We start from the raw sequence: 26,179 nt of genomic DNA, 5'->3' as shown, positions 1-26,179 counted from the left end.
AATACACCCACATATGAGACGCGCAGCCATGAAAAATGGCTCATACTCTTCTCGAGGACAAATTACGGCCATCAAATGGTCGCAAATACCTTGCCACGGCTAGATTGGATTGTAAAACTTTATTTGTCCAACAGATGTAGGGAAGGCTTTAAGTCTTCCCACCTAGACGACGGCCAGGAGTCCTTGGACCCTAGCGGGGATTTCGGCCAGTTGGACGGTCTTCAGTTGAATCTCCGGATCGGAGCTGAGTAATAAGGTCTCCCATTGTTCCAAAGACGTTATTCTTCCCTCAGAGGGAGCCTGTGGGCTAATAAATTCTTACCTAGAAGCCGGCGTTGACATCCATGCCTTGACACCATCGGAGCTCATCTGTCTGATGAAAACTACCATTTAAATCGCCATGATTCCGTAAAACCATATGCATTCAGTGAAAGAAATGTAATTTATTTTGATGTAACCCACTGTTTCTTTATTTTTTTTTTCATTTCTGAAAGTGTTCTTTGCCACCGTTCTGCCAATATGTAAAAGGGGCCAGGGACCACTCAAGCTGCCAACAAGCAGCTTTCACCTTGGCCCCCTCCATTTGCTTTAAATGGGCACAAATAAAATGAAATGAAATGAAATGAAATAATCACAAGTATAAAAAAACAACGCAAAGCAAATATGAAGAGAAAAGTGGACACTAGATGTGGCTGAAAATCCATCGACAGGCACCCCTTTCCACCGGGCCTCCCCTCGCCCCCCCCCCCTAAAAAAAAGAAATCATCAAAAATTGGTCAGAGGGATAACAGAAAAATAAAAAAATAATGTTAACGACAAAATAAGCGTTTCCGCAGAACCTGTACTACAACTGTAAAAGTTCACTCCATTATTTTTTTTTTTTCGGGCTGTCAATGCGACGCACTGACGCATGGCGTTCGTTCTCGGAATGACAGGGACCGCCTTAACCTGGCCGTGCTGACTTTCAAAGAGAACGGAGACCTGGCGCGCCTCGAGAACAAATGGTGGTACGATAGGAGCGAGTGCAAGACGGGCGACAGCAAGGTGAGCAGCCCTGGCGACGGTCGTCATTCCGCGTGGCTTCTTCGGCAGAGGCGCATTCTGTGGCGTTGAACATGTCACAGAGCGAACCGCTGCAGGAGCGCGCCGGTGTCACGGAGAGTGACTGTTTAGCGCCGTTTACCCCCGACAGTGTAGTCCGTCCATAGTCGCTTCATGTCACCGGCTTCCAGGCCGGCACTGTAGAAACATTGACAATTGGGCCTGTCAGTATGACTTCATTGTAGATAAACAGCGCAATCAAACGCGTACCCGGGAAAGAAGGGACAAGTCAGCGTGCTGTACTGCCCCTTCTCCCCCTTGCGCTGTTTGGGCACAATAAATTTCAGGCCGGCATCAAGTGCTTTTGGGGACTTCATTATTGTGCTTACGCTCACCGGTGATATCTTGTGAGCAAAAAGAATAACTCACGTTGAAATGAAAAAAAAACGGCAGTCCTCCCAGCACAACGGTGATGTGCTACATCTGTCCATTACTTATCTCATGTGGTTTACAGTGAATGCACAGAATAACCACTAAGCACTGATAACAATAAGAGGTCCGCCCACGTGAAGAGTCGGTGCACATCGGACAACGTCTGTAGTTACCAGAGATAGATTATATTCTATGTAAGGATGCGCGGCTACTTCGCGGACGACGCTGAGATTTTATTTGTCTTAAGAAATGAAATGATAGGGAAGGTGTCAAAGGCAAATGGAAGAAATATGAGAATGGAATGGCGATTCGCATGCCTAAGGCGTGCAGTTAGAAGTTTGCACAAGTCCAGGGCAAATTTTTAACTCCTGCATTACTATAGCATAATGGAGCGCTGAACCGGATATCACATATAGTTTGGTAGGCATAGCACAAGATTACCCTAGATTGCACAGAAATCCATAGAATTGCAAAACGCTCGATAACACAGCCATTCGCTGTATACGACTCTAAGCACTGACCCGTAGCATGGCTCAGCTCACATCAGGCAAGCGGGACACGTACCAGCTCAAATTGAAGAACGGTATTGTCTGCAAAGCAGCACAAACCCGCAACAAAATATCCGAAACTGTATATCAATCATAACGTTGGTGCACTTCGTGGCACAGAACTGACGACAAAGCACTCTTGGATGCAGCAACTTGTGGAACAAGTGGCACTCTGCGGATTTCCGCAGAATTTATTGCATATTTTGACATAGGGAGTTGCCTAGCAATTCTTAACAAGCCAGTTCTAAAGCCAATAGTTGTTTGAGTACCTACAATGTGTTTCCTTTTATGTCCTATGACCCTGTACATTGTACCACTCAGAAAGAAAAATGAATAAGAATTAAAACTTTGAAGCTATGTTACACTGAGCTATTTTTCAACGACCTTAAGTGTGTAGATCTACTTTTCATCAAAATAACGCAAGAGTCAGCAATTCTGCACTTGTTTCGTACGCTGTCTTTGTCTACAGCGAAACGAATGCACAATTTTTACTGCTTCGAACAAACTTTAACAGCGTGACTGGCGCCCTTTCCCGCCAGGAGTCGACACAGAACGAGCTGACGCTGAGTAACGTCGCCGGATGCTTCTACATTCTCATCGGTGGCCTCGTGCTAGCTATGGTGGTGGCCCTGCTTGAGTTCTGCTATAAGTCGAGGCTGGAGGCATCCAGATCTAAGGTAAGTACGCACTCGCTGGGCGCCGACGACGACTGAGAGCATCTTTATCGTGGAGTGATCTCGGCTATGCATTACTACCGCGCCCAGCACACCTGCCGAAGAGCGCGGGAGCCTTGTGCGGCTGTGTACATTTGCTCAATGTAGTCGAGATCGCCTGTTCAAGACAATTTATTCCGCAGAAAGCCGTGCCTTATCGACAGGTCACCGCTAGTCGCGCTGCCCTCTATGCAGCGATGGCAGCCGTTGTAGTGAGCGACTAGTTACCTAATGCGGCAAGACGCGCCTCATATTGGTGACTACTTTGGCTCGCCTGGCATAGAGTATAGTATGCCTGATCAAAGGTACAGTGAAAACGCATTGCATATAGCGAAAGCCACGAAATCGCAGAGACAGGCCTTATCCGGCAACGCATGCTCAAAAGGGAGTTACTATCTCAAACTAGCTTTAGCACAATGCTGTAGACGGTGTAAATGCACTTCGGACCGCACCGCTCCCGCGCTCGAGAAAGGTGTACCGAGGTCTATATACACCACGTGACCATGCACGTTTTCGTAATGTGTCAGAGGCGAGAGAGATCGGGTTCATCGTTGGCACAGTCTCTGTAAAGCTATATCGTTGTTCTTTGCCACACCTTTCGTCCACTTCTATCGGATTTCCTAAATGTGCTAAGTTTAACTGACTGCCGTTATGCACAAAAGCCTAGCGAGCTATTGAGGTCATTCGTTCTCAGATCATATTTCCAGCTATCTTATAGCTAGGTTTGTCCGTATACAGTTAGAGAGGAGAAATGACTATGCATCATCGAAAGTATGGCTACTGTACGTGGGAGATTTTCAAACCACCAAACCAGGTTCTTTAGTTTTCAAACAAGAGCAAAATTAGCATGACCTGGGAAATCGTTACGCTATTCAAAGTACACAAATACAGTCTCGAAACTTGGCTACAGAAAAAATTGGATCTGTGAGAGGGATCTTATATCTTATTAATTAGGGTGCAACAGGCAGTCATAATGAACAAGAAAAATGCGAATGTTAAACAAAAACAGAGATGGATGAAGCACGAGTCTCATGAAGATAAATCTGACAAACAAAATCGTAGGTGACGCAGGATGTTAAATACATTTGTGTTTCTACGGGGCCATAAAAACTAAGCGTTCTACCTAGTAGCTTACCAAATCTGAATACCGGATGCAAGGCGTTACATTTTTCACAGCATAAAAGGAAATCAAAAGAATCAGATTCAATAAACAAAAGCCTATGGATAGCCACGCATTGCAGACAAAGGTATGTTGTATGGCATCCGCGGGGGTGGCCCACAAAAAAAAAAAAAAATAGCGAAACCTTCGGCTCGCGCGCGAGCAATAGTCGAGCCGCTTAAAGCGTCATCAATTTTGCACAACGAGCAAAGCGCAAGAAAAGAATCTGTATTGTGTGACTGCTTCGCAATTACTCCTCGTTGGATCGCGTTCCCCGTGGCCGCAACCTTCCCGCGTAGTTCGGCTTTTCATAAATCACACTGGTTTCACTTTTCCATCCTTTCCTTCCCTCGCACTCTGAAGAACCGCGTTGTTCTAAATTCTAGGGAAGCGAAAGCCTCCGACACGGGTAACAAATGTGTTTGAGCTCAGAATTCTGCATCTTGCGAGGCCTTTGCGAGAAGTCATTCGTTATCTAAGTAATCACCCCTTATAGTACCTGTGTGTAGCTTGTTACCGTTAAATATTTGTTTTTGTTTTTCTAATTTTAAGCTGGCGTTTGACATTTCACTCTTAGTCATTTGCCAAAATATATATATTTCTTTATTTTCGTAAATGTCCGCGTCTACCTGGAACTGTCGACACTCCCCTCCTAATTGTCTTCTCCACATTCGCAAAGCTGGTATTCATTCTTGACTTGAATGCAATGGTGCGCACTGGTACGCACTGGTACGCACTAGTACGCACTAGTATGCCGACTGCACACGCTCCGTATCATAAATTATAACTTGCGTAAGACTCAGATAGACGTATCTTGTATTTTATTGTTATCATTACAGCAGAAAAAAAACGTATTTTTTATCTGTATGTGTGCATATTGACCACGCCCATTTGCCCCCATGTTACGCTCGTCTCTATCTCACTCTTCCATGGAGACGCAATGAAACGTAACATTTCAATTTATATCAGCTTTATTTCCTACATTGCGCTTATGTCTCTGCCATCTGCCGCTTTACTTTGGCACCCGCTGGCTACAACTATCTTGCCCAACTAAGTTTCCTTCTTTATCCAATTTAATAAACCAATTCTGAAGCCCTTTCATTTCCGAGCGCTGTGCTGCAGCGGAAACACCACCACCGCCTCCGCCGCTGCCGCCACCCACTTCTCATAACCGTCGCGGACGAGTTAAATTGAAGCTAGCGCCCTCACCTTCCCGCCTCGCTTCCCACAGAGGTGAAGCGAAAAGGCGGGAGCGAGAATAATTCTCGCCGCGTAATCCGTTTTGGCAGCGATTACGAGTGCGCGCCGCGGTTGGCGACGGGAGGGAAGCGCTTCTTTGGTTCGTTCTCCGCTGCATGCACGTCTGTTCACGTGCACGTCTTGTGTTCTATGTGAGGCCAGAAACTCTTGCATCGCCTTGTTTTCAATCCCTCTCGCTTTACGTCCATCACGGTGCCATCTTTCCTTTGTCACACCCCTCCTCCCCTCTTTTCGTAATATGGCGAGGGTGTATAGGAAAGCGGGCTCTCGACTCGCTTTGTTCGCCGTGCGTTTCGAAAACAGCCAGCTCAGCAGAGACAGCGAGATCCTCGCGGCGGGAAAGGTGCCAGGGCTGGCGGCGCGCAGGCGTGCCCTCCTTTAGGAACGGCGGGAAGAAGGCGAAGAGGAAGAGCTCGCGAAATAATGCGAAAAGCGGGAACATCATGCTACAGTTTCGCTTGAATAATTCATACAACCCTCCTCGCTCGCAACGTCCCACGCCGACCGCCTTCTGTGCCGCTGTACTCGCCTTTTCCTTTTTCCCATCAACCGTCCTTCCTCGTTCTTGGGCATGCGCTCTCTCTCTCTCTCTCTCTCTCTCTCTCTCTCCTTGGACGCACGGGCACGCACAGACGCAGAACCGGGACGGAAGCGCATTTATCATCGTCCTCGCTTCCACTGTTGCCGCCGCTTTGCTTTGCTATACGTCCGTGACTGTTTCCTGGAAAGCAGGCGACGCATTGCCGATGTATGAAATCGCCGAGCTAGTCGCCGCATCAATTTCTTTTTTTTTCTTATTTCACGTTCTTTTCGCGCTGCTTCGCATGTGTTGTTCTTTTTTTTTTCCTGCGCCGTCTTGTCCACGGGGCGCCAGATAAGACACCGAACCATCGCTCCCAGAGCGCTTTGGCGTTTTGCCGAAGACAATGGCCTCCTTTCTACGTCCCCTCCTTTCCCCGGTCTGCGTCTGTCTGTCTCTCTCTCTTAAGAAGATGAAAAGTGGAGTGATATCCGCATGATTTGGCCCTGACGGTGGACTGATCTTTATTTCTGCAGCCAGCAACCTTCGCAGTTTGTCTCCACTGTCATTCCTCTCCGAGTGTGATGTGATCGGCAAAGGTGGAAGACGAGGAAGGAAAGAAATGAAGAGAAAGAGGAGGAAGGAGTATTAGGGCGAAACTTGCAAACGCGGCACCTCAGAGATGATGAATGCTTTCTGCCACTCACGACAGTAAAAGGGCCGCCGCCACAGCGGCCGCCGTTTTACGAAATTGTCCAAGGCAACGATGACGTTTGACCCCGGAGGGACAATTCCTTTCCGAGTTGCTTCCCACCTTCGACCTTTTCTACGAGTTGTCCTCACGCTGCCACGTTATTGCTTTTCACCGTCGCTGCTGCTGTTCCCGAAGGCTATGAAAGTTGCAATAGGTTTTCCGCAGAAATAGACGTTGCCTCTAATGGGTGACTAAGCAGGAGAGTCATTTTACTCAGTGCTGTAGTCTTTCATGCTCCTGGCAAAAAGCTATAATTCGTGAAAATATTACGACCAAGATTGTTATATCTTCGGTAGCGTTGGGAGGGAGACCAAAAGGCCCACTACAGTGAAGCAGGTAGTCCATTGCAGCGGCAAACGGTGCCAGATAGCAAGAGGGACAAGAAAAGGAAACGGGTACGATAGCTAGGCGTATTAACAACTGCATGTTTATTCCTTGGACGCGCAAAATAAATAATGGTTGAGTAAGAATGAACCGAAGACACGCACGAGTACAAAAGGAAGTAAAAAAAAAGGACAAGCCTCCTATGAGTTCATACGTACGCGTTCTTGGCCCTCGCTTTCTGTGGCGCCGTTTTCAGCTGTAATGAACCAACTAACCCAATAATATGTTTCAACTAGTCCAATAAAATTACGGGGCAATGAACTGTAGCGCATTACTAAATCTCTAAGTAAAGGTCATGTATTACCGATGCACGGTGGAATGCACGTGATTTCATAAGCAACAAAGGCCATGCTACTGATGTGTACTAAACTACACAAACACCGGTTGATAATACGACAACAAAAGTATTTCCCACTCATTTGAATCATACCCTGAAACAAAGATTGCACTTAAAATCAGATATAAAGAAAAGCAATGCGACCCGTGCTAGCTACCGGAGGTCCTAAATTTCACTATTACCACTCGCACTCCCTGATCAATTTTATAACATTAGGATCCTCTTCAAAGGCGTCCTAGTGTCTCTTACTTTACTGCATCATTTTCTCTTTTTGTTTTTGTTTTACTTCCTCTGAACGTAAATTCGTAAAACAGTACAGTACAATAAAAGTTTATTCCATATTTAATTCAAGTTCTAATAACAGCATTTACTTGCAATAATAAGGTTGAAAAACTAATAACCTACATTTTGAATAAGCATGCTAAGGTATACGGTAGGCGTGAGTTGGTTTATTTAGTCACAAGAGGACCAGTGCAACTTGTGAGCAACTGTACTGGTCTACATGCATGCAACGCTTTCACATGAGACACTGCCGCAATTTTCGAAACACAGGAGTCGCGGAGGAAACCTAGGATGTTTCTAGGGTTTAACATGCGACCACAAATTAAAAAAAAAGGAGTGTACAGCATATCTAGCACAAGCGAGCGCATATTTCACCCTCATATTCACATAAACACAAATAAGCCGCAGAAAAAGAATTCACAGACGATTACGACACTCCTTCATGCGAAATTTGAGCGCAACTATATACATGTTTTCATTTCGCGATATGTAGGCTGGCGCGCACAATCTGTCTCGTGCGGCACGTTGCAAACGGAGCGAAGTATGACACGACTGCCTCGCTAATCGGGAAATCGCGAGAGGCAGCCCGTGGGTGACGCGTGGGCGCGATTACAGCAGCCGCAGCGATTTGTTTCCATACACGTTTGTTTCCATAGACGACACGCGCTACTCCGGCGCCATCTCGTAGCCATCATCGCCCCACAGCCCGTCTTGCGTGGCACTATGCTTTTCTATTCATGCTTTCGCCATACCCTCATCCTCCGCTTTCCTTCTCGCGCTGTCTTCGGTATCGCCGTCTCTCATCTCCCGCTGCGTTGCGCGTTCGCTTTCATCCTTCGCTGTGCTCCTAGCTTCACTCGGTTACGAGGTACAATGCCGACGCTCGCCGCAGGAACGGGCGCTTAGGAGCTCAGCTCTAAAAGTTTTGGGGAAGGCTTCTACAGTCAGCTATCACAGGGCTGTTTACTCTAATGAAACATATCGTGCTTTCTCAGAACGTCTGGTTTGCACGAGCGGCTTTGACTCAAGTACTGTCTGTGCATGTCTCTAAGCCCTCTCTCTCACTTCTCTCCCTTCCCTCTCTTCTCTTACCCTTTCCCCCAACATAGGGTAGCCAACCAGACTCTTGACTAGTTAACATCCCTGCCTTCCTTTTCTATCTCTCTCTCTCGTGCTGCGAACATGGGTCAAAAAAAGAAACAACTTGGCGATTCTTGGGCGGATGTAATTGGGCGGATGTAAAACACGTGACTGGGGCTAAAGTTTACCGTGCACCGCTTTCAGGCGCGGTGTCAACGCTTACCTAGAACGAGTGAGCTGTGTGAAGGCGTGTGAAGGCATTTGAATGCGTGACGTTGCTCGTTCGCTTCCGGATCGACCACATTTACCGTTCTGTTCTTTCTCCCTCTCTATTCCTTCCTCTCTCTCTTTCTCTCTATCTATCTTCTCTCTCTTTGTCGTTTTTCTAATAAGTTATTCTTCTCTTCCAGCGCGAGCTAGCCCCCCAACTGGGTTTTCTCGTGTTACTGCCTTTTTATAATCTCTATTTCTCTCTTCTTTCCCTGCAGATGAGCATGTACGACGCCATGAAGGCAAAGGTCCGCATGTCAATCACAGGCACGCAGAATGGAGACCGCGGCATAGACCATGGAGAGCGAGGAAGGGTACGCCAGGATACTCTGTAATTATGACGCCCCCTCTCTTTTTTGTGTTCGTTCGTAGCCACCCCTGTAGACACCCCTGCACACATACAGGTCAGCTGCTCGCGATGATTCTGCCATTGCTGTTTAACACAACGTTCATTCGCTCACAGCAAGCACGAAATACGAGAATGTACGGCAGCATTCTAAAAGGAAAAGTGGTTTAGACTAATCGAAAACCATGACCACAATGCATTTCTTACGCTGAAGCGATTCTTAATCACAGACTCCGGTCTATGCTAACAGTTACCTTGCTATTAGCTAAGGCTTGCCGTCCAAAGACAGACAGTCTCTATGAAAGAGCAGCCCTGTGAGGGCAAAAGCTGTACATGGAACATTAAAAAGGAAGAAGATCTTGATAAGTAAACTACATTTCTATAACACAAGAAAGTCACTGTTGCAGTGAGAGGCAGTTTGATAAGCGGGAACGGAAGCAATATTGAAAGTCACCACGCTCAAGTTTCTGCACAAGCCAGCCACGACGCAGTGAATTCTGACGCCGTCAGCTCAGACCTGGTTAATTTTTGTTGGTAACGATGGACTGCATTGTATCGTAATGGAAACAAATACTGAACTTAGCAAATATTGGGAACATTCACTGCACCGAAATGGCCCAAATACGAGAAAATACTTACTGGCGCTAAGGTTCCGGCGTGTAGTTCAAAAAATTAAAGTTTGGACATCGTTTTTCATTTTTAGCGTAGCGCCACCGTTAATGTGTGGCTAGGAGTACGAAAGTCGTCCGGAAAGTGGAGGAAAAGCGTACTCGGCTCCCGGCTAGACGGTCGCCATCCGAGCGATTATTCCTCAGTTATCGTGAACGTGCCCGCGTTCATGGACATGCTGAAGTGACTAGCGCAAGGGTGGACACGGGACACTAAAAAGACGACGAGGACAAGCTCTTGTCCTCGTCGCCTTATTTAGTGTCCCGTGTACACTCTTGCGCTAGTCACTTCAGCCAACCAACTAGCCCGGTCTCACACCCTGCTCTATGGACCTGCCAGCTTCCCTCAATAAACGTAGCCGCTCATCTTCTCTCAGCCGTCACACAAGTAAAAAATATCTTACAGCGAAATTAACGAACACATCGTTTTGAAAGAATGCTTTCATTCTAAGTTGGCTCGGTGTTTCCCTTTATTGTACCTTTAATACGTGCGACACAGCGCGCGGTAGGAACATGGTCATGGATATACAAAAATGCCAACATCGGCGGAATCAACTTGTAAGCAATAGAACTAGTAACACAAGAAGAGTCGAGGCGCAATGTTTCCCAGAAAAAGGTAATTTCGCAGCAATTTCTCTAATTTTATGTTCTCAATATTTCCCTGTAGTCTGTTTCTCTGTAGTCTGCCCCATTAGAATTATAGTTGTTTTGTTATGTCTCGTGAAAGACTTTTCATTTAAATATATTCTCAGCTTTTCTTTTCTTTTGTGCTTTGCTGTGCCCTGTAATTATTATTAGTGTATGTACTTTTCCCTCATTTAGTTGCCTTGAACGAAGGGCATGTCCTACGGTTTTAGTGTTCATCCCTTCCTTTCACTTCCACCTGTAGATCATACTTTTCTGTATATACACAATGCTTGCAACAAAGATAACTTTACAAGCAATAAATTTGCGCATTTTTATGTGAAAGGGCGCAGCCGGTGCCATTCAAAGAGGACAACATCTCCTAAACACCCTATCATAAAATAAGGTCCACAGGTGATTATAATCACTGGTTCACGCACATTTTGCGAGTCCTTATGCTGCAAGTGAAAATATAATGATAATAGGGACTCCATAAAGTTGACGATTCCATAAGCACAAAAAAAATCTACTTAGATGCTCGGATTTAGCATTTTTGGTATATTCCTTCCCGACGTGCCTCAGTAACTCTTCGTCATTAGGAATATTGTTAGGGCAGCACACACCCCTTGCACGTTGACGGACCACACTGATCTGCGGAAGCGGTCATCTCACCGCCAATTTTCTTTCTTTCTTCTTCCCTCCACCATTCATGCCTGCCCTCTGACAGCTCTATAATCCGGCGCCTAACCTAGGTCAAGTTGACGGCTTCGGGGAGTACCCGGGAGTCAACACGCACACTCAAGTCTAAAACTGCAAGTTTCTTTTTGGCACGGTGTCACGCAAGAACGCTAAGCGCGCGTGCGCACAGAGCGATTCCGGGAGCGTGTTCTCGCGCGAGTACGATGAGACGGCGAAAAAGAGATCGATCCGAGACGCCTGGACCGCCTCCGGCGTCAACGACAACGGGAGCAACCACCGTGCCATGAAGCGACGTGGGCTGCGTCTCCTTCCCCGGGATCCCTCACCGTTTGTGTGCGGGGGACACTCTCGGGGCTCGTCGTGTATGCGTGAATGTGAATGCTTTCTCACGCGTTGGCCGTTGGGACCACTTATATTCCTCGGCGCTAAAAGAAACTCCTGTTTGTTGGCTGCGTTTCATTGATTTGTTGTTTCCTGTTTCACGATGGTCGCGAAGTGCTCAAGGGTTCTTACTTTGCTTGTTTTTCTCTTATGTACCCTAGTAACATGCTGTCCATACAATTAGAATTTGTGTGTCGATCGTCGATTCCCATCACCTCTTCGTTCCTTCCTTTCTCTCTTTCTTTCTTTCTTCCTTCCTTTCTTTCTTTTTCTCTTTCTTTCTTTCTTTCTTTCTTTCTTTCTCTCCTTTATCATTTTTTTTATTTTATATTATTTGTTTGCGTGAGTCAGCGTTGGTATTCTGCAAATCAACAAAATTGTGGGATACACGAACAGCACAAACTGCTCAACTTGTTCTAGCAAGGTGTCTCAGTTTCAAATTGTTCTCTGGGAATTAAAATATGAAGAAAAAAGAACATGTGGGCCCAAATTCCCGCGTGCGTAAACAAAGAATCGCAGCCTTTGAGCATTACGTGCGTAGCCTTAGCATGATCTTAACGTGCAACTTTTTTTTTTAAATCCCGCCTTTTTATCATGCTTAGGACGTCCAGGGTCTGTAATTTACTTTGACAGTTGAGATAACAATGGCTGACATAGGCGAAGGCCAGAAATAAACATGATATCGCGCTATTGAACCCCTTCTGTTTGTTAGTTTCTATCATTCTGACAGCGCGCATTCCCGTTTCGGCGTGCTTATTCGCCGGATGACGCTATCAGGCGCTTCACGCCATCATATTCACGCAAGCGCTCTTTACAACCATAGCAAAACAGGCATTTTTGTATCCAGACTTTTTTTAGTTGTCCCGTGTTTTTTGTGGCATTTATAATTATGCATCGATACCAACAAGCCTAGTTTTATACCTTGCCACCGAAGGGATCTGATGTGGAATAAGGCAGTCTCGTGAAGCTCGCACATTTAGGAGAGGCCCTCTTCAGCTAATTCTGCTACTGACAATTTGTATTTCTTTTGTTTATTCTAGCTTCATTAGACAGTTGATGACATCGCAACCATGGGATGGGATCTCGATTTTTTAAGAGCGCTACAAACAATTGATTACATTTCTTTTAATACGACCGGTTCAAACCGAGCACCGAGTGGCATAAGATAAGCTGAGCAGCAGTACTTGTTACACCGCGAGAAACCAAAGGTGGCGTTTTTTTGTCATTTACACGTAAGTAGTTAAAGCAGATACACGGTACAAGAGAGAGAAAATAATGCAGAGAAAGGCAGGGAGGTTAACCAGAGGTAGTTCCGGTAGGCTACCCTGCGCAGGGGGAAGGGTTAAGAGGGATAAAAAGAGAAACAGAGTAGAAGGGGGAGATAGAAAGAAAGGGAGACAAGCACGAACAAAGCGCGTACACTACAGAGCACTACAGAGCAGTAGTGCTGAGAGGAGGACAAGTAAGAGTGAAAAGAAGAGTAGGAAAAGAGACAGTTATTTGCAGTGTTAAAAAAATAAAGGTTGCACGAGAGGGGTTGCCACGTGCACGGTCAGTTCTACCCTTGCATGGCTTCAGGCGGTGCGTGCAATTTATGTACCCAGATCAGGCCTATTGCAGAGCCGTATACGCTGCTTCCTGTTTCACGCAGCTTCACAAGCGCCCACTAAAGGTACATTTTCCTTTCCTTTCTTTTCTTTTTTTTCTTTTCTGTTCTGTACGCTAATTTTATGTGTTGGCCGTGTCCCACAGTTCCCATCGCCACATGGTAATTGTTAGAAATCGTTCACGTTTTCTTTCTCTGTGTGTGTTTACATGTTCCTTTTTAGCACATGTCTGTCTGAAAACAATGCAGGGATTATGAGCTATATTTCCCCAGAGAATGTTCAGCACTGCTGCATTTACTTATTTCTAGAGGATATGAAGGCATCTCAACTGTCCGGCACCCTGGAAAAGTGGTGTTCGCCAGTTGTGGAAAGCTCCACTTATTGCTTGCGCTGTGTTAAAGTTACGCGCTACAAGAAGGTTAATGACAATTGACGAAAAAAATTTTTACGCGAGATGACTCCGAAATCCGTGATATTTGAAGAGAGCGTGCGTGTTCAAACTGAAAAATATACGCTATATATAACTCCGATTATTGAAAAAAAAAATCCCGCGACGCACGCGATGGACACTTACTCTTTACTCCTAAGTCGCAAAAAATGAGATTTCATTTCGCTGGTTGCAAAGTATGCCTCACTGCATTTCATATTGTATGTGGATGTTCTTTTCGTAGTGTTATTTTTCTGTTCCTTGCTTCTGAAAAATATACCGCAGACACATTTCCAAGATATTTCGTAGCTTCGTGTAACCCCCAATCAGCTCTAGATATCTATTACAATTCCCTGCACATTGTAATTTTCTTTCATCGTGCATAGTCCCCTATCTGCACCTGCCCCGTTGACCGTGCTTGTTCCGCGACAAAATTTCTTGTGAGTATGCGTAAGAAAGAGAAATGTAAGAATACCCGCGCTTTTATACAGCCGCTCTTGATTGTCTGTACGGGCATCATGGAGTGCTTGGCACGTCGTTGCAACGTGCTTATGTTTACTTCAACACAGAGCCAACTGGAACAAAGGTGTTTTTGTTACCCATCTCGTCGGCAAGTTGCTCGCCTCCATGGTTAACAAACGTAGCACACACTCTACTCCCTCGCAATGCTTAGAGTTTGGTCAATCGCGTTTGTAGGATAGAGGCAAGCAAGTGCGCGCTGCATACACTCTTAAGAACCATGGGGTGCTGGCGAGTCCTGCGGCGAGACTTCCTAATTATTCCAGTGCTGTCAACTTCCTCGATCGGAAGTAATATGCGGGGTACATATCTGACTTCATTTTCAAGAATGTTCCACTCCCCAACGGTGTTATTTCACGTTGATTATGCCCAGTGAAGTTAACGTACACTCTACCGCGAAGTCACATGGCCTCTCGAGCTTGTTGAAGGCCTACTGGCACTTATTTACGTAGTTGTGTAAACCTCACCGCAGGCGTTGCCCAAGTATAGAAGGATCAAAGTTGGCAAGTAAAGATGTTGGAAAACATAACGCACTTTAATTTGATACTAAAGTCGTATCGCAATGCCGGACCTGGAGTCATCGTCAAGACACAGAGCGAGATTCGCTGACGTCGTGTACCAATAAGGATATGTATGGTCATGTCACTAAAGAGTAATAATAAACAAGGGTTGTGCGCGCGCTTCACGTTTCGCTCGCTTGTAGCAGACGCAGCGATCACAAGAATGTAGAGAGCCAGTGTATCGTGACACCATGACACACGCACGTCCTGAATAGTGAAACCGAAACTATGCTCTCATTCGCAAATATCTCTAGGTTACAGGTCAATAGCCAAGAACAGTCACGAACAAAAGCGTCTGTGAACTCGGCCCCGGCTTCGTAAAAATATGTATCATAGCAAAGTATTTAGGGTGCTCTAGCTCTTACCAGTACTTTTTCTTAACATTAAGATGGTTTGAACTTCCACGCAAACAAAATAATGACGAGTTGAAAATCTCTTGTCGGTACTCTTTTATGTATGGAACAAGCAGCTAGTGCCGCCAAAGGGTTTGCCCGCGCTCTCTTGGTTCGTAGTGTGTACGCGAAACTTAAGTATCGCAGAGCTTCTATCACGGTTGCGCTCTTGTGCTCGTGCGTGCATGTGCGTGTATGAGTGTATGTTGTTACATAGCAAGTTTATGCCACTAGTGTAATAATAAGCGTCTGTTTTTAACGTTGTTCAGTAACCAAAACAACTCCGCGGTGCTTCGACATGACACCAACATATCCTCCAATGCACAGTGAACAAAATATTGTACAGCGAGTTCGTGTACTCTTGACCCTCCTCCGGCTGCCGTCGGATGGTCCCACGTGACCCCGACGAAAGCGTGTAGTGCAGACAAGGCCACCGTTGTAAATACTACCATCGCTGTTTTTCACGAGTTGTTGCCGTTGTCCCCAGCCACCCATTTTTAACGTGGTGCCCACACCTTCTACTCCGTGTATAGCTCGTGTAAGACATCACGTTGCCTTCGTGAAAGCTTCCCAGCGTCGCTGGTTCATTTCCACTCACCCGCCATGCCTGTCTCAAAAACTGTATGAGTAAGCGAAAGTGCTAAAAAATTCTATATATACAACTTACATGCAGAAAGCCCCAGACAATGCATGACAAATCTTCCTTTCGACTTCACGCTTGTCAAGTCATACCTTAGATCATGCAAACCATTCATTTAGCAGAGACTGTTATCTTTGTGTGGCAATGGTTCCATTTACCCATGCGCGAGTCCTTCCACGTGTTGTGTACCCTTGTGTGGAGCTCAAATGTTTACCACAAGATATAACGTAAGATTAACAAGTGGCATTCTTCTTATCATGTTTACTTATATAGCGACTAGAAAAAAAAACGAGAGAAAGAAACATACAGGTGAAACGTCTTGTCATGCTGCACATGCCCATCCATGACTCAGCTGTATGTAACCAAACGTAGAAAGTGCTGTTGAAACAATAATTTCTTCTCGATTTCCTAATCACTTTAATTTCCTGAGTCACTCGAAGCTCTGAAGTTATGTGCGTCACTCCCGGTTTTGTACGTGTTCACGCGTGTTGCGCAGCCGGATTAGGTCACTGTTTATTTTTATTTTGTTTCTCCGAGAAATGAGTGTGTAATACGAAAGCAGTCATATGACATGCAGGCACTCTCACACTGCTGAGATAATAAATGCAGAGTGCAGTTGGCACGGAAGGAGGTTGGAATCCAAGTATGGTGTTTGTGGTTGTGTTTTACCTCTGATCCAGTTAATAAAGCAAAGAAAGGCTCGTAATACACGAGGTGTTAGGAGGCTTTGAAGGTTTGTGCTTAAGCAATCAAGTCAGTAAGGTGATTTCAGTGGCATGAGGTATGTTATTTCATTCGAACACAATCCTGGCAGAATCAGTGAAGGGCGCGGGCAGCTTGCTATCGACAGCAAAGGATTGGGGTCCACGGCGGTCATGGAAACAAGAAATTTATTTGCAGATAGAATATGTACCCAAAATTATCTTCAAAATAATCTAGCGCTGCCGTGAAATCTACTAGACGGCCTCTAGCACTCTAGACCGCTTCTGAGAGTGCGATCGAGACTGAGCAGACAACGCTTAGGAACGCGCGCTTGCGCGTGTTTTCGCTCCTGCTTGACTCGCGCTATCTCTAGCGCTCACTCAGTGCTGAATTACTCTGAAACAAAGTAGACGCGCCCTTTTCTCCCACTTTCCTTTTTTCTCGCGGGTGCTACTATGACAATTTTAGGCTCCGCGCTCAGGTCGGTCAAATTTTTCGTTTATGCTGGTTAGCGTGGTCCGTAAGCTTTTGCTCGCGATAGTTACACACATGGCAACTGACAGCACACCCGCAATCCACACAGTTTTTCCGTGCCCACCGTTCGCCGTTCGCTCACGGAGGCCGCACGTGCAGCCCTCAATTACCACGTGTGCGAGGAGGGTGCAAGAGAGGCCAAACAAGAATGCACCCAATTTAACTGCGGGTCTGCTCACGTCACCTCACGTCCGCACGTCACATGCGATGAGGGTGGACTAGTAGATGACGTGCGGAATCTGGCTCGTGGCATCCTTGAGTTGTGCTAAGAGCGCAGAACGACCTTTTTTTATAACGTTACAATATGTTACCTAAACGTTTATCTCCGAGAGACGGGTCTGAGCCGTAGTCGGGAAGAGGCAACGCGAAAGCAACGGGAAAGCGGCAAGCGTCACCTGCGTCCGAACGCAGCGCAGACGTCGTCTACAGAAATAGGTTAGATAGGAAAAAAGGCGAACCAGGATAACCTGCGACACCCGTTGGCGTGTTTTGTGACTGCGCTTGTTTGCTATGTGGACAAATTTCGAAATGTTTAAGACATGATATATGTGGCGACGGTCTAGCTTCGCCATGGCGTCACGGTTATACGCGCGAAGCGATCACCCTCCACAAACTTGGCATCAGCTGTCGGGAGCGAAGGTGCTCAGTACCGGCAATTCCAGCCCAGTCCTCAATGTCTTTCTTTTTTCTTCTTCTTTTTTTTTCTTCTGAAAGAGTACAAACCGCATAGATGAGAAATTGCACATGACACTTGACGATGCCGGACCTTCTGTGAAATGTTGTTCAGTCGTGATTAGAGCACGAGACTTGCTACGAGAGAATCGTACGGTGAGCCTTCGTAGCTAACGATAAATCAATGTCGCGAAGCATTGTTCTGTACCATTGTTGTCGTAACAAAGAAAAAGTAAGAGAGAGACAAAGCCGGGGCACACCACGGACCAATCTCGTCGAGGCATTGTGATGACAAGAAGCTGCCCCGCAATGCGTGTCCGCAGCAGGTCTCGACAATTTGTGAACGCGAGTTTCCTTGGAGTCCACTTCAGTGGAGGTGCAGTGGTCAATAAACTGTTATTTCCAAAACTGAGGTCATGGCCTGTTTTCTTTCTTCTTTTCAGAAGGGCTACCTAAAGGTAAATCGCCACTGTTCAGCAGTAGCTCGCATGAGGGTGACAGCTCACGCAAGCTTCAAGGACCTTCCAGAAAAAAAGGTCGAACCATGTATACCGAGATTCTGTGCTCCGACGTAGCTCTATCTATCTATCTATCTATCTATCTATCTATCTATCTATCTATCTATCTATCTATCTATCTATCTATCTATCTATCTATCTATCTATCTATCTATCTATCTATCTATCTATCTATCTATCTATCTATCTATCTATCTATCTATCTATCTCTCTCTCTCTCTCTCTCTCTTTATTTATTTATTTATTTTAGTATACATAGCATTTGTTCAACGCGCCGATATTGGCGCTTTTGCTGCAACTTACTTACACCGTGAACTGCGCTTACTGCAGTTCGGATGCGAAAAAGAAAACAGAAAATAAGGCAATAATAAAGGTAGCTAAAGTCATGTAAGTCCTCCGCATTGTCGGCATACTTGCAAACTACTTACCTTTTCTTTTCTTTTTTCTTTTTGGCACAACGCTGAGACAAGTGCTCACTCCCTGCTTTTTTCGCCATTTACTCGTCGAGTAGCTCTTGTTGAGTGATGCATCAAGAAATGTGGGACTTGCTATTAGATTTCTTTTACGAAGCAAGAACGTGATTCCAAGAATCTACGTGTCGCCCAAATACATACCACGCTCATGAGTGGAATTGTGCAGGCTGGATGAAATTATTTCGCACCCAGAGAAGCCTAAACACGTTTCTTATTTTTTTTTTTTTTAGTTTAGCAATACAGGTGTCCCATAATTCGTTTATGCACATTTTTTGACCTTGTCATGTCACTTCCCTTCTGCCCCCAAGGATTGAAATTTATAGAGTGAGCCGCCTTCCGGCAATTTTTTGCAAACATTTTAAATTTTTTGCCAGGAACAAGGGAAAGTGAGTCGCCTCTCGAAGATTTATGTAATAGGAATGCGACTGTTGCACAGACATATACGTTGAGTATCGTAACGCAGAAATGTCAACCGACTACATCGATTCCTCTATCTCAGAACTCAATAAATTTATAGCGAGGACTGTTACTCCCACGACTCTCCTATATGCTGAACGCTTTTATGTAGCTAAGAATACTTATGCCCACGACTCCCCCGAACGATCGAAAACTTTTTGCAGAACACCTGTAACCCTTTGCATACCCCTCTGACTCTATACAACGAAGACACAAAGAAAAGACGGTGACGGTCTCCTGATCGAATTCTTAAGAGAGACTGCGTTGATGGACATATGGTGAAACCCATCAGCGGTATTGTGCGAGACGCTCGGGCGGAGCAATTGCCGGCCTTGTTCGCCAGGCTAAACCCGCCTGTTGCTACAATTCACCACCACCACCACCACCACCACCACGGTGACGGCGCAACGACTGTACAAAAGACTCCTAGGCATTGAAGTTTACAGTTAGAGCGCCCATCTCCAAACAGCACATAGCTGCAAAGTCATAAGTTCAATCACTATAGTGGTGGAGGTGGGAAGTGACGGTGACGCAGCGACAACGACGACAACAATGACAACGACGACGCCATTGCGGAACAATTGCATGGCGATGGTGTTGATGGCGCACGCCACGGCGTAAGGGAATGGACGGAATAGCCGACGGACAAAGACAGCGGCATTAGTTTCCAGCCCGTTGCACCATGGCGTCATAGCAAAATTTTGAAGCACACACAACGCTCGGCACAACGATCATATGCAGGTGATCACACAAACAAATAATCGTCAAAGTGAGCAAATCGCTATCCAAATTTATTCGAAAGGCAGCCTCGTACTCTCCTGGCAGAGACGATAGGCGATTTAATGACGTTTCACTATAACAAGGCGTTCGGATGGCGAAGAACACAGTAAGATAACTGTGAATCACGAAAGTAACGTTAATGCGTGAACATTCTTTGGGCACTTCAGGCACTTTCTGAGAGCTACATATCTATCTATCTATCTATCTATCTATCTATCTATCTATCTATCTATCTATCTATCTATCTATCTATCTATCTATCTATCTATCTATCTATCTATCTATCTATCTATCTATCTATCTATCTATCTATCTGTGCTTGTATCTAACCATTTCCTCGCCTACCTGGGTCAATGGGTAGTCCGTGGTCGAGTGGTTTGCCCATCGGGCTGCTTGCTAAGATTACAGGGTTCGAAGCCAACCATCGGATCAACATGGAGCACTGAGTATGTGGGAATGTGTAAATACGGACAGCTTTCAAAGAGCCTTTTTCACGCCGACATGCACAACTTAGGCGCGGGACTGGGGAAGCACCGCTGTTTGAAGAAACTCTCCGACACCGGCTTCGACCACTGATGCCAATTTGGGTCGCTGGATATGTGCTAGCAGGTGTGTGCCGCTTTTCAATGAACGTCTTTGGTACCAACTTGGATAACTAGGTATGCGCCACTAGGAATCTGGCTCTCTACAATGACGAACAAAGAATCCCTTAAATTTCTCCGATGCGGAGCGGAATCGAACCAACGTCACAGGACAGGTACACGACTGAAGGACAGCTGCAAGTACTCAAGGACAGCTACATGACGCATTTGCTGGCTGCGCTACAAATGCACTGCATTTGCGCCGCTTTTCAGAGAACGTCTTCTATGCCAAAGCTTTAGAAAGCTGCGCCATGCAATGGGTATGTGTCGCTCTTCAATGAACGTCTTGACAAATTCGGTCAACCGTGTATGAGGCACTGAGTTTGCGGCAAACGAGGGAACAATGTTCAGCGTTCGCACGCACCAGCACGTCACGCTTGTAGTCTCGGAGGCCACGCGCGAACTTCTCAACAGCGCTACTAGATGGCGCAGCTTGTCCAGAAAGAAGCGCGAGAGAGGAACCCGGTTGCCGCATTACGCGTTTCGCAGCATTCGCACGCGCCGGCGCGCCATGCATTTCGGAGGTCACGTGCGGGCTTCGCGGCGGCGGCGCTAGATGGCGCTGCGTGTTCTGGGGAAGCGCGAAAGAGGAGTCCCTCTGTAGTACAGGCCTCATACAAAACTCGTTTCGACGGTGGTAATACGTATGTTGTGCGGCTATATTGATTCATTGCTATATGACGCTTTACCATCGACAGTAATCATGAGATATCTACTAGCGCAATCTTATTAGGCAGTTTTAGAATAGCGTTTGTCTCCTTATGTACTTTAAGCGCAAGCATCGTTGCGGGACGTTACGGTGGGTGTCCCTTCAATACATTTAGTTCGCCGTTTGGGAACCCAAACGCAAGGAAGACGTTAAATATCACAGCGCCATCTGGTGCCTCGTACCAAACGTATCCAGGTCAAGACAATGCATTCGCAACCATCCTGTTGCTATGCAAATGCGTTTCGTTAGGTTACGGACGGCCGAATTTCTGAGCGATCTCATATATTGGACGCGCTATATGCTTTCAGAACTAAAGTTTCAGGTGAGTTTAGATGAAGCGAAAGCTTATTTCAAGTTTCTGGCGATCCGCGACAGTGAGATCACGAGATCACTGTCGCCATAACGTGAATTCACACTGAAGCAGGATTCATGGATGCCGCCATGTTCGACAACGCTATTTCTTAGCGTGTGTAAACATTACGAACGTTACACTCTCCAAATAACATATGTAATCATAACGCCCGTAAACCATTGAAAACTGATAACGCACTTGGCATGCGCAGTGAGGATAACGCTATTTCTTTACTTAAGTAATGCGTTTATGTTTGGTTGCAAATGCTATTCTAAAAGTGTCTATTATTGGGCGGACAGAATCCAGCCCACAAAAGCAAGTGACACTCAAAGAAGAACTATAGCGGCGAGCGCAGTTGGCGATTGTCGAAATTTGATCTGCAGGTCAAGCGCGTCGGCTTTTATACGTGACTCGTCGAAGGTGCCAGCGTTATCGGTGGTACTCGCAAACCTTCCAGATAGTACAACACTATTCGCGTCACACATATAATCTAATTACGTAAGGTTCGGCGAGAATATAGACAACAGATAGAATCAGCGAAAACATTCGAGTAAGTTCCAAATCATGCAGGCGCGTTTTACGCTGAACGTTAACTTTAAGTTGTTGGCAGGTGAAATGCGATCCCTGGAAAAAGGACAAACAAGTACGCGTGCGAATAGAGTCACTACAGTGCGCGCACGCACACACGCACTAATTCATACAGGTGTCGGAACATCATGAACTCATCGTTGAGTTGGTTAGTGACCAGTTATTCACATTCTACGGATAATACATGACCACGCACACGTTCTCCCGACATTCAAGACGTTATACACTTTCCTCACGAGCGCACAAACAGGCCCATTGACACAAGCGCGCGCGCGTGCACTCTTTCCAAACACGCCATCTACGGCATCAGTGTATGTGCCACCGTGGTATTGATGCTTTTCAAGGTAGCTCATGGACGCAGCCATATTTGATCACGCGGTGACGCGTCCATTGCTTGCCTCAGGTAGCTCCGTTTCCTCTGAGTTTACAATGAATGCGCATGACGCCCGGTCCGGTTCAGCAAACCTCCATTTCGGCGGATATCGTAGACAGTGACTGGGTGGACGACACGAAGCTTTGCTCAGAGCTTCAGAAGACAGGTAAGCACTTCCGTTCTCATTACGCCTTTTCTAAACAGCGCGAGCAGCGTATGTATAGTGCTTGTATACCAAAAGCGAGGTGAAGTGTATTCCAAGCTGTCCAAACTTTCCGCTTATAAATTAAATCAGTCTGTTTTGCTCTTCTTTATTTATTTGGCAATCACTTCAAATCAGCTGCTTGTCATGTTTCTGACTCGGCAAAGTTACTCGGTGCTATCACTATCTGATTCTTTATTTTCTGCCTAATCCGCTCGCGGATGTGCTCAGTTGCGATATATTTGTTCTTGCTGCGCACAAGGCTTGGAACGTAGATGATCTGTACTTTGTAAGAGCTTGGTAGTAAAGACGTATTCCGTATAATCACCCTCCTACTCTGTGGAGTGTTGGGAAACGCTCAGCTTCGAACATTCGTGTGCAGTCTGTGTAGTCACCGTCACTAATAGTTCGGCACATTGATTTAAGTGTGAGATCATTCATTTATCCTTGATACGTGCACGGGAGATATAGTGTACGTAAATTTGCCTACGAGTTGGGGTGGACATGCGTAGAGAAAGTCCGAGAAGCTCACTATGCCCGAATGCGGGGCTACTCCCTTTGTCACTGAATAATGAGCAGTATTCACCCTTGCCAACGTTCCGTGGTTGAAGTCCTTTCTTTGTAGATTTGCGATACAACGCTGGCGCAGGAGTGAAGTTGTTGTTGTTGTTGTTTTTCCTCGAGTGAAGCCGTGCATCGTTAAGGCTAGTGGGCAACATATGCAGTCCTTATGTAGCAACGGTCCATGCACCTAGGTCACACACATTCGCGTCACTGCTTAATACGACAGTCACTGTCTTGCAGCCAACTACTACCCACGCCTTTCCTCCACCGTTCCACACTTTGCAGCATGAACGGAGCACAGTGCGTAGCGAACACCCACTTTCATTTTTGACAGCTGATCGCACAGTAGTAGGGCACAAGCGGCGATGGTTTCGTATTCGTGCGCTTTCACTGAGGCAACGTGCGGGGCGTAAAGCCCCTCAATTTTCCAAAAGTAGCGCCATTCTTAGATCTTTCCGCCACCCCGCTCACCCAGGCGCTTCCTCCTCCACTCCTCCTGTCGCCCCAGCCTCCTCCGCCCCCCATTGGCCAATCTGTGTCACGTGAAAGCAGGCCCCGCGCTTTTGTATATTTTTTTCTTTCCGGCGCAGAGCAGGCGCCGCGCTTTTGTATATCTTTTCTTTCCAGCGCGCTGCGACCCCCACTTTTGGGCCTGCGCGACGGAAGTACGGCAGGCGGTTTGAAGGAGCGCGGTAGTTTTATACAATGGGTTAGGGCCGAGTGCTTAATTGTGATGCCGTGCTGCTGCGCCTACGGTTGCCACAACAGACCCAGTGACGGCAAAAAGCTTTTTGCTTTACCATCCGCCGGGCGCAACGCAAAACGAAGAAAAGTGTGGATTCACAAGATCGGGCGGGCTGACTTCGAGCAAGTGGCAAAGAACGCGCGGCTTTGTGAAGTGCCACGGCTCCTCCAACCTCTTCTTTTGACGCCAGTGTCAAAACGGGCCCGTGTCCAGTGCATTGGGGGCGCGTTAAAGAACCCCAACTGGAAAAAAATTAATCCGGAGCCCCCAATATGGCATGCCTTATGAGATCGGGGTGTTGGGATGTAAAACCCAAGAATCAACTTTTTTTCTGTCTTGTGTGCCTTGACTGTTCCAGTTAACGCAACACTGCTTCCTTGTGAAAACTTACAACGCAAAAGAATACAGACGCACGTAGTATACAGAGATAAAATTAGCAATTCAACAAAAGTGTTGCTGGTGCCAATGAGGGGAGGGGGATAATTATTTTCTGAACCTCTTTCCAGTTGTCCCATCAAGTTCCTTCTTTTTTTTCTATCGAATTCTAACCATTTGCACTGTAATAAATAAATAACGATTTCATATGCTGGTACGTTGTTCAAATTATCCATACCGCCTATGTGTGAAAACGTTGCTCATGGCCACCACAACCTGTGCATGAGCTACGTACATCTGTAAAAGGCGCGAAACAGAAACGACCCTGCTGCCAGGCATTGCTGACCGCAGACAGTCGGAATCTCTCACGCGCCGGCCGAACAAAAGCATCCTGCAGGCACGTAAATTAACCTACGAAACCACGTGCACATACTTTTACGTTGTCAAAACCTGAAACTCTGGTAATTACTCGCGTGTCTGAGCACACCGCGTGCTTGTGTCGTGTTTCAGCAACACGAACTTTCAACGTGCGCGCGCTTTACGCCTTAAATACGCCTTGAATAATGGTGCTTTTCTCTATTTCTTCCGCAAATCCGACACGACATTCTTAAGGCCAGTTACCGACTGACAAAGCAAGATCCAGATTGAAAAAACTGCTCCGCAGGACTCGAACGAACTTTTCCGCGGATTTCCTCCCGTAGCGTGCTAGCCGTCGTCTGCTACGGCAGGCCCACTGCCGGCGGCGCCACCGTCGAGGCCGCGCCGAGCGGAGGAGGAGGGAAGTGAATGGCGCTACTTTGGGAGATTGAGGGGTTTTAGCGGGGCGCCGCCTAAAGCGCCATCTCGTACCTCTAGAGCAAACTGCTCCGCGAAGAGAGTAACTTTGGCGCACCGATGACGGAGTCCCTTCATGTTTTTCTTCATTCGCTCACTCGGCCTCCCGCCACGGTCTCTCTTGCTATTCTCTTGTTGTCGCAGCTTTTCCACACCCTGCGTCTCCCCCTGGCTTTGCCGCGTCACAGTCACTTTCCCATTCGCATTCGTTTCGCCGCGGGTTCCCTTTCGTCTACATCCCGATTCGGTTCCAATCTACCCAACCCATTCTGCTCGTTCTGCCCGGATGTCGCTGTGGGCGTTACTTTTCTATCTGTTCCTCTCTGTTTCATCCTGCGTAGCTGCCCTGTTGCTTGTGCTGCCACGGTCAGCCTACATCCGTTTATCCTCGCGATTGCACTGCGCTGCTCTTTCTTTTTTTTTCTACTTCGTTCCTTCGCTCTGTATCATGTTTCCGGCCTTATACTGGCTTCTACAGCTGGTCCTTTGCACAGGACCTTCGGCACCGCAGATGTTTTGCTCCTTCGTGCATTATTTCGTCCAGCCAACGCTGGGAGCAAGAAGCAGAAGAGGACGTTAGCGAACGCAAGCCGATGGCGCTGCACAGCAAACCCACAGGCCGCGATGCGCTCGCGGATCACCGAAGGCGCAGCTGGCTTATGTAGGCTCCGCTGTCGGCGCGCGTGGAGACCTAACACGATTTTCACCCCATTCCCTTGGCTATCCAGTGGTCTTGCTCCGGGGCACGACTCAGAGACAACGCGATAATGGTCGCAGGCCTGCTGGCGACAAGCGTGCGCGACATGAAATGAGGCCAAGCGAACGCCAGAAGGTGAATCACCAGTGCTGGACGGGCGATGGTCGCAGTACCCAGCCTCGGGCCCTCGGGTAGCACCGAGGAACTTGAACTTCCGAGGACTTTCGATATCACACACGTACATTTTTGTCTGACGGATATAGGTTTCATTCGATTGATTGATTGATTGATTGATTGATTGATTGATTGATTGATTGATTG

At 46.7% G+C, this 26,179-nt stretch overlaps 1 protein-coding gene across 3 annotated transcripts in view; it reads left to right on the top strand.

The window, feature by feature from the left end:
* Positions 1-17,959, top strand: part of LOC135898156 (glutamate receptor 1-like) — a 256,360-nt gene extending 238,401 nt beyond the window's left edge. For 2 of the 3 annotated variants that reach the window (XM_065426936.2, XM_065426934.1), the window contains 4 exons: positions 936-1,044; positions 2,561-2,698; positions 8,999-9,094; positions 11,146-17,959. In XM_065426936.2, the coding sequence (XP_065283008.1) occupies positions 936-1,044; positions 2,561-2,698; positions 8,999-9,094; positions 11,146-11,226 (424 nt within the window). In that variant the 3' untranslated portion in view covers positions 11,227-17,959. Of the gene's footprint in view, positions 1-935; positions 1,045-2,560; positions 2,699-8,998; positions 9,112-11,145 lie in introns of all 3 variants that reach the window. The other variant, XM_065426935.1, reaches the window with a different exon arrangement.
* The last annotated feature ends 8,220 nt before the right edge of the window (positions 17,960-26,179 follow it).

Source organism: Dermacentor albipictus, chromosome 3 (genome assembly GCF_038994185.2).
Source record: "Dermacentor albipictus isolate Rhodes 1998 colony chromosome 3, USDA_Dalb.pri_finalv2, whole genome shotgun sequence".
Lineage (NCBI taxonomy): Eukaryota > Metazoa > Arthropoda > Arachnida > Ixodida > Ixodidae > Dermacentor > Dermacentor albipictus.
The sequence above is the reverse complement of the archived record's forward strand: the minus strand, read 5'-3'. Positions and strand labels throughout refer to the sequence as shown.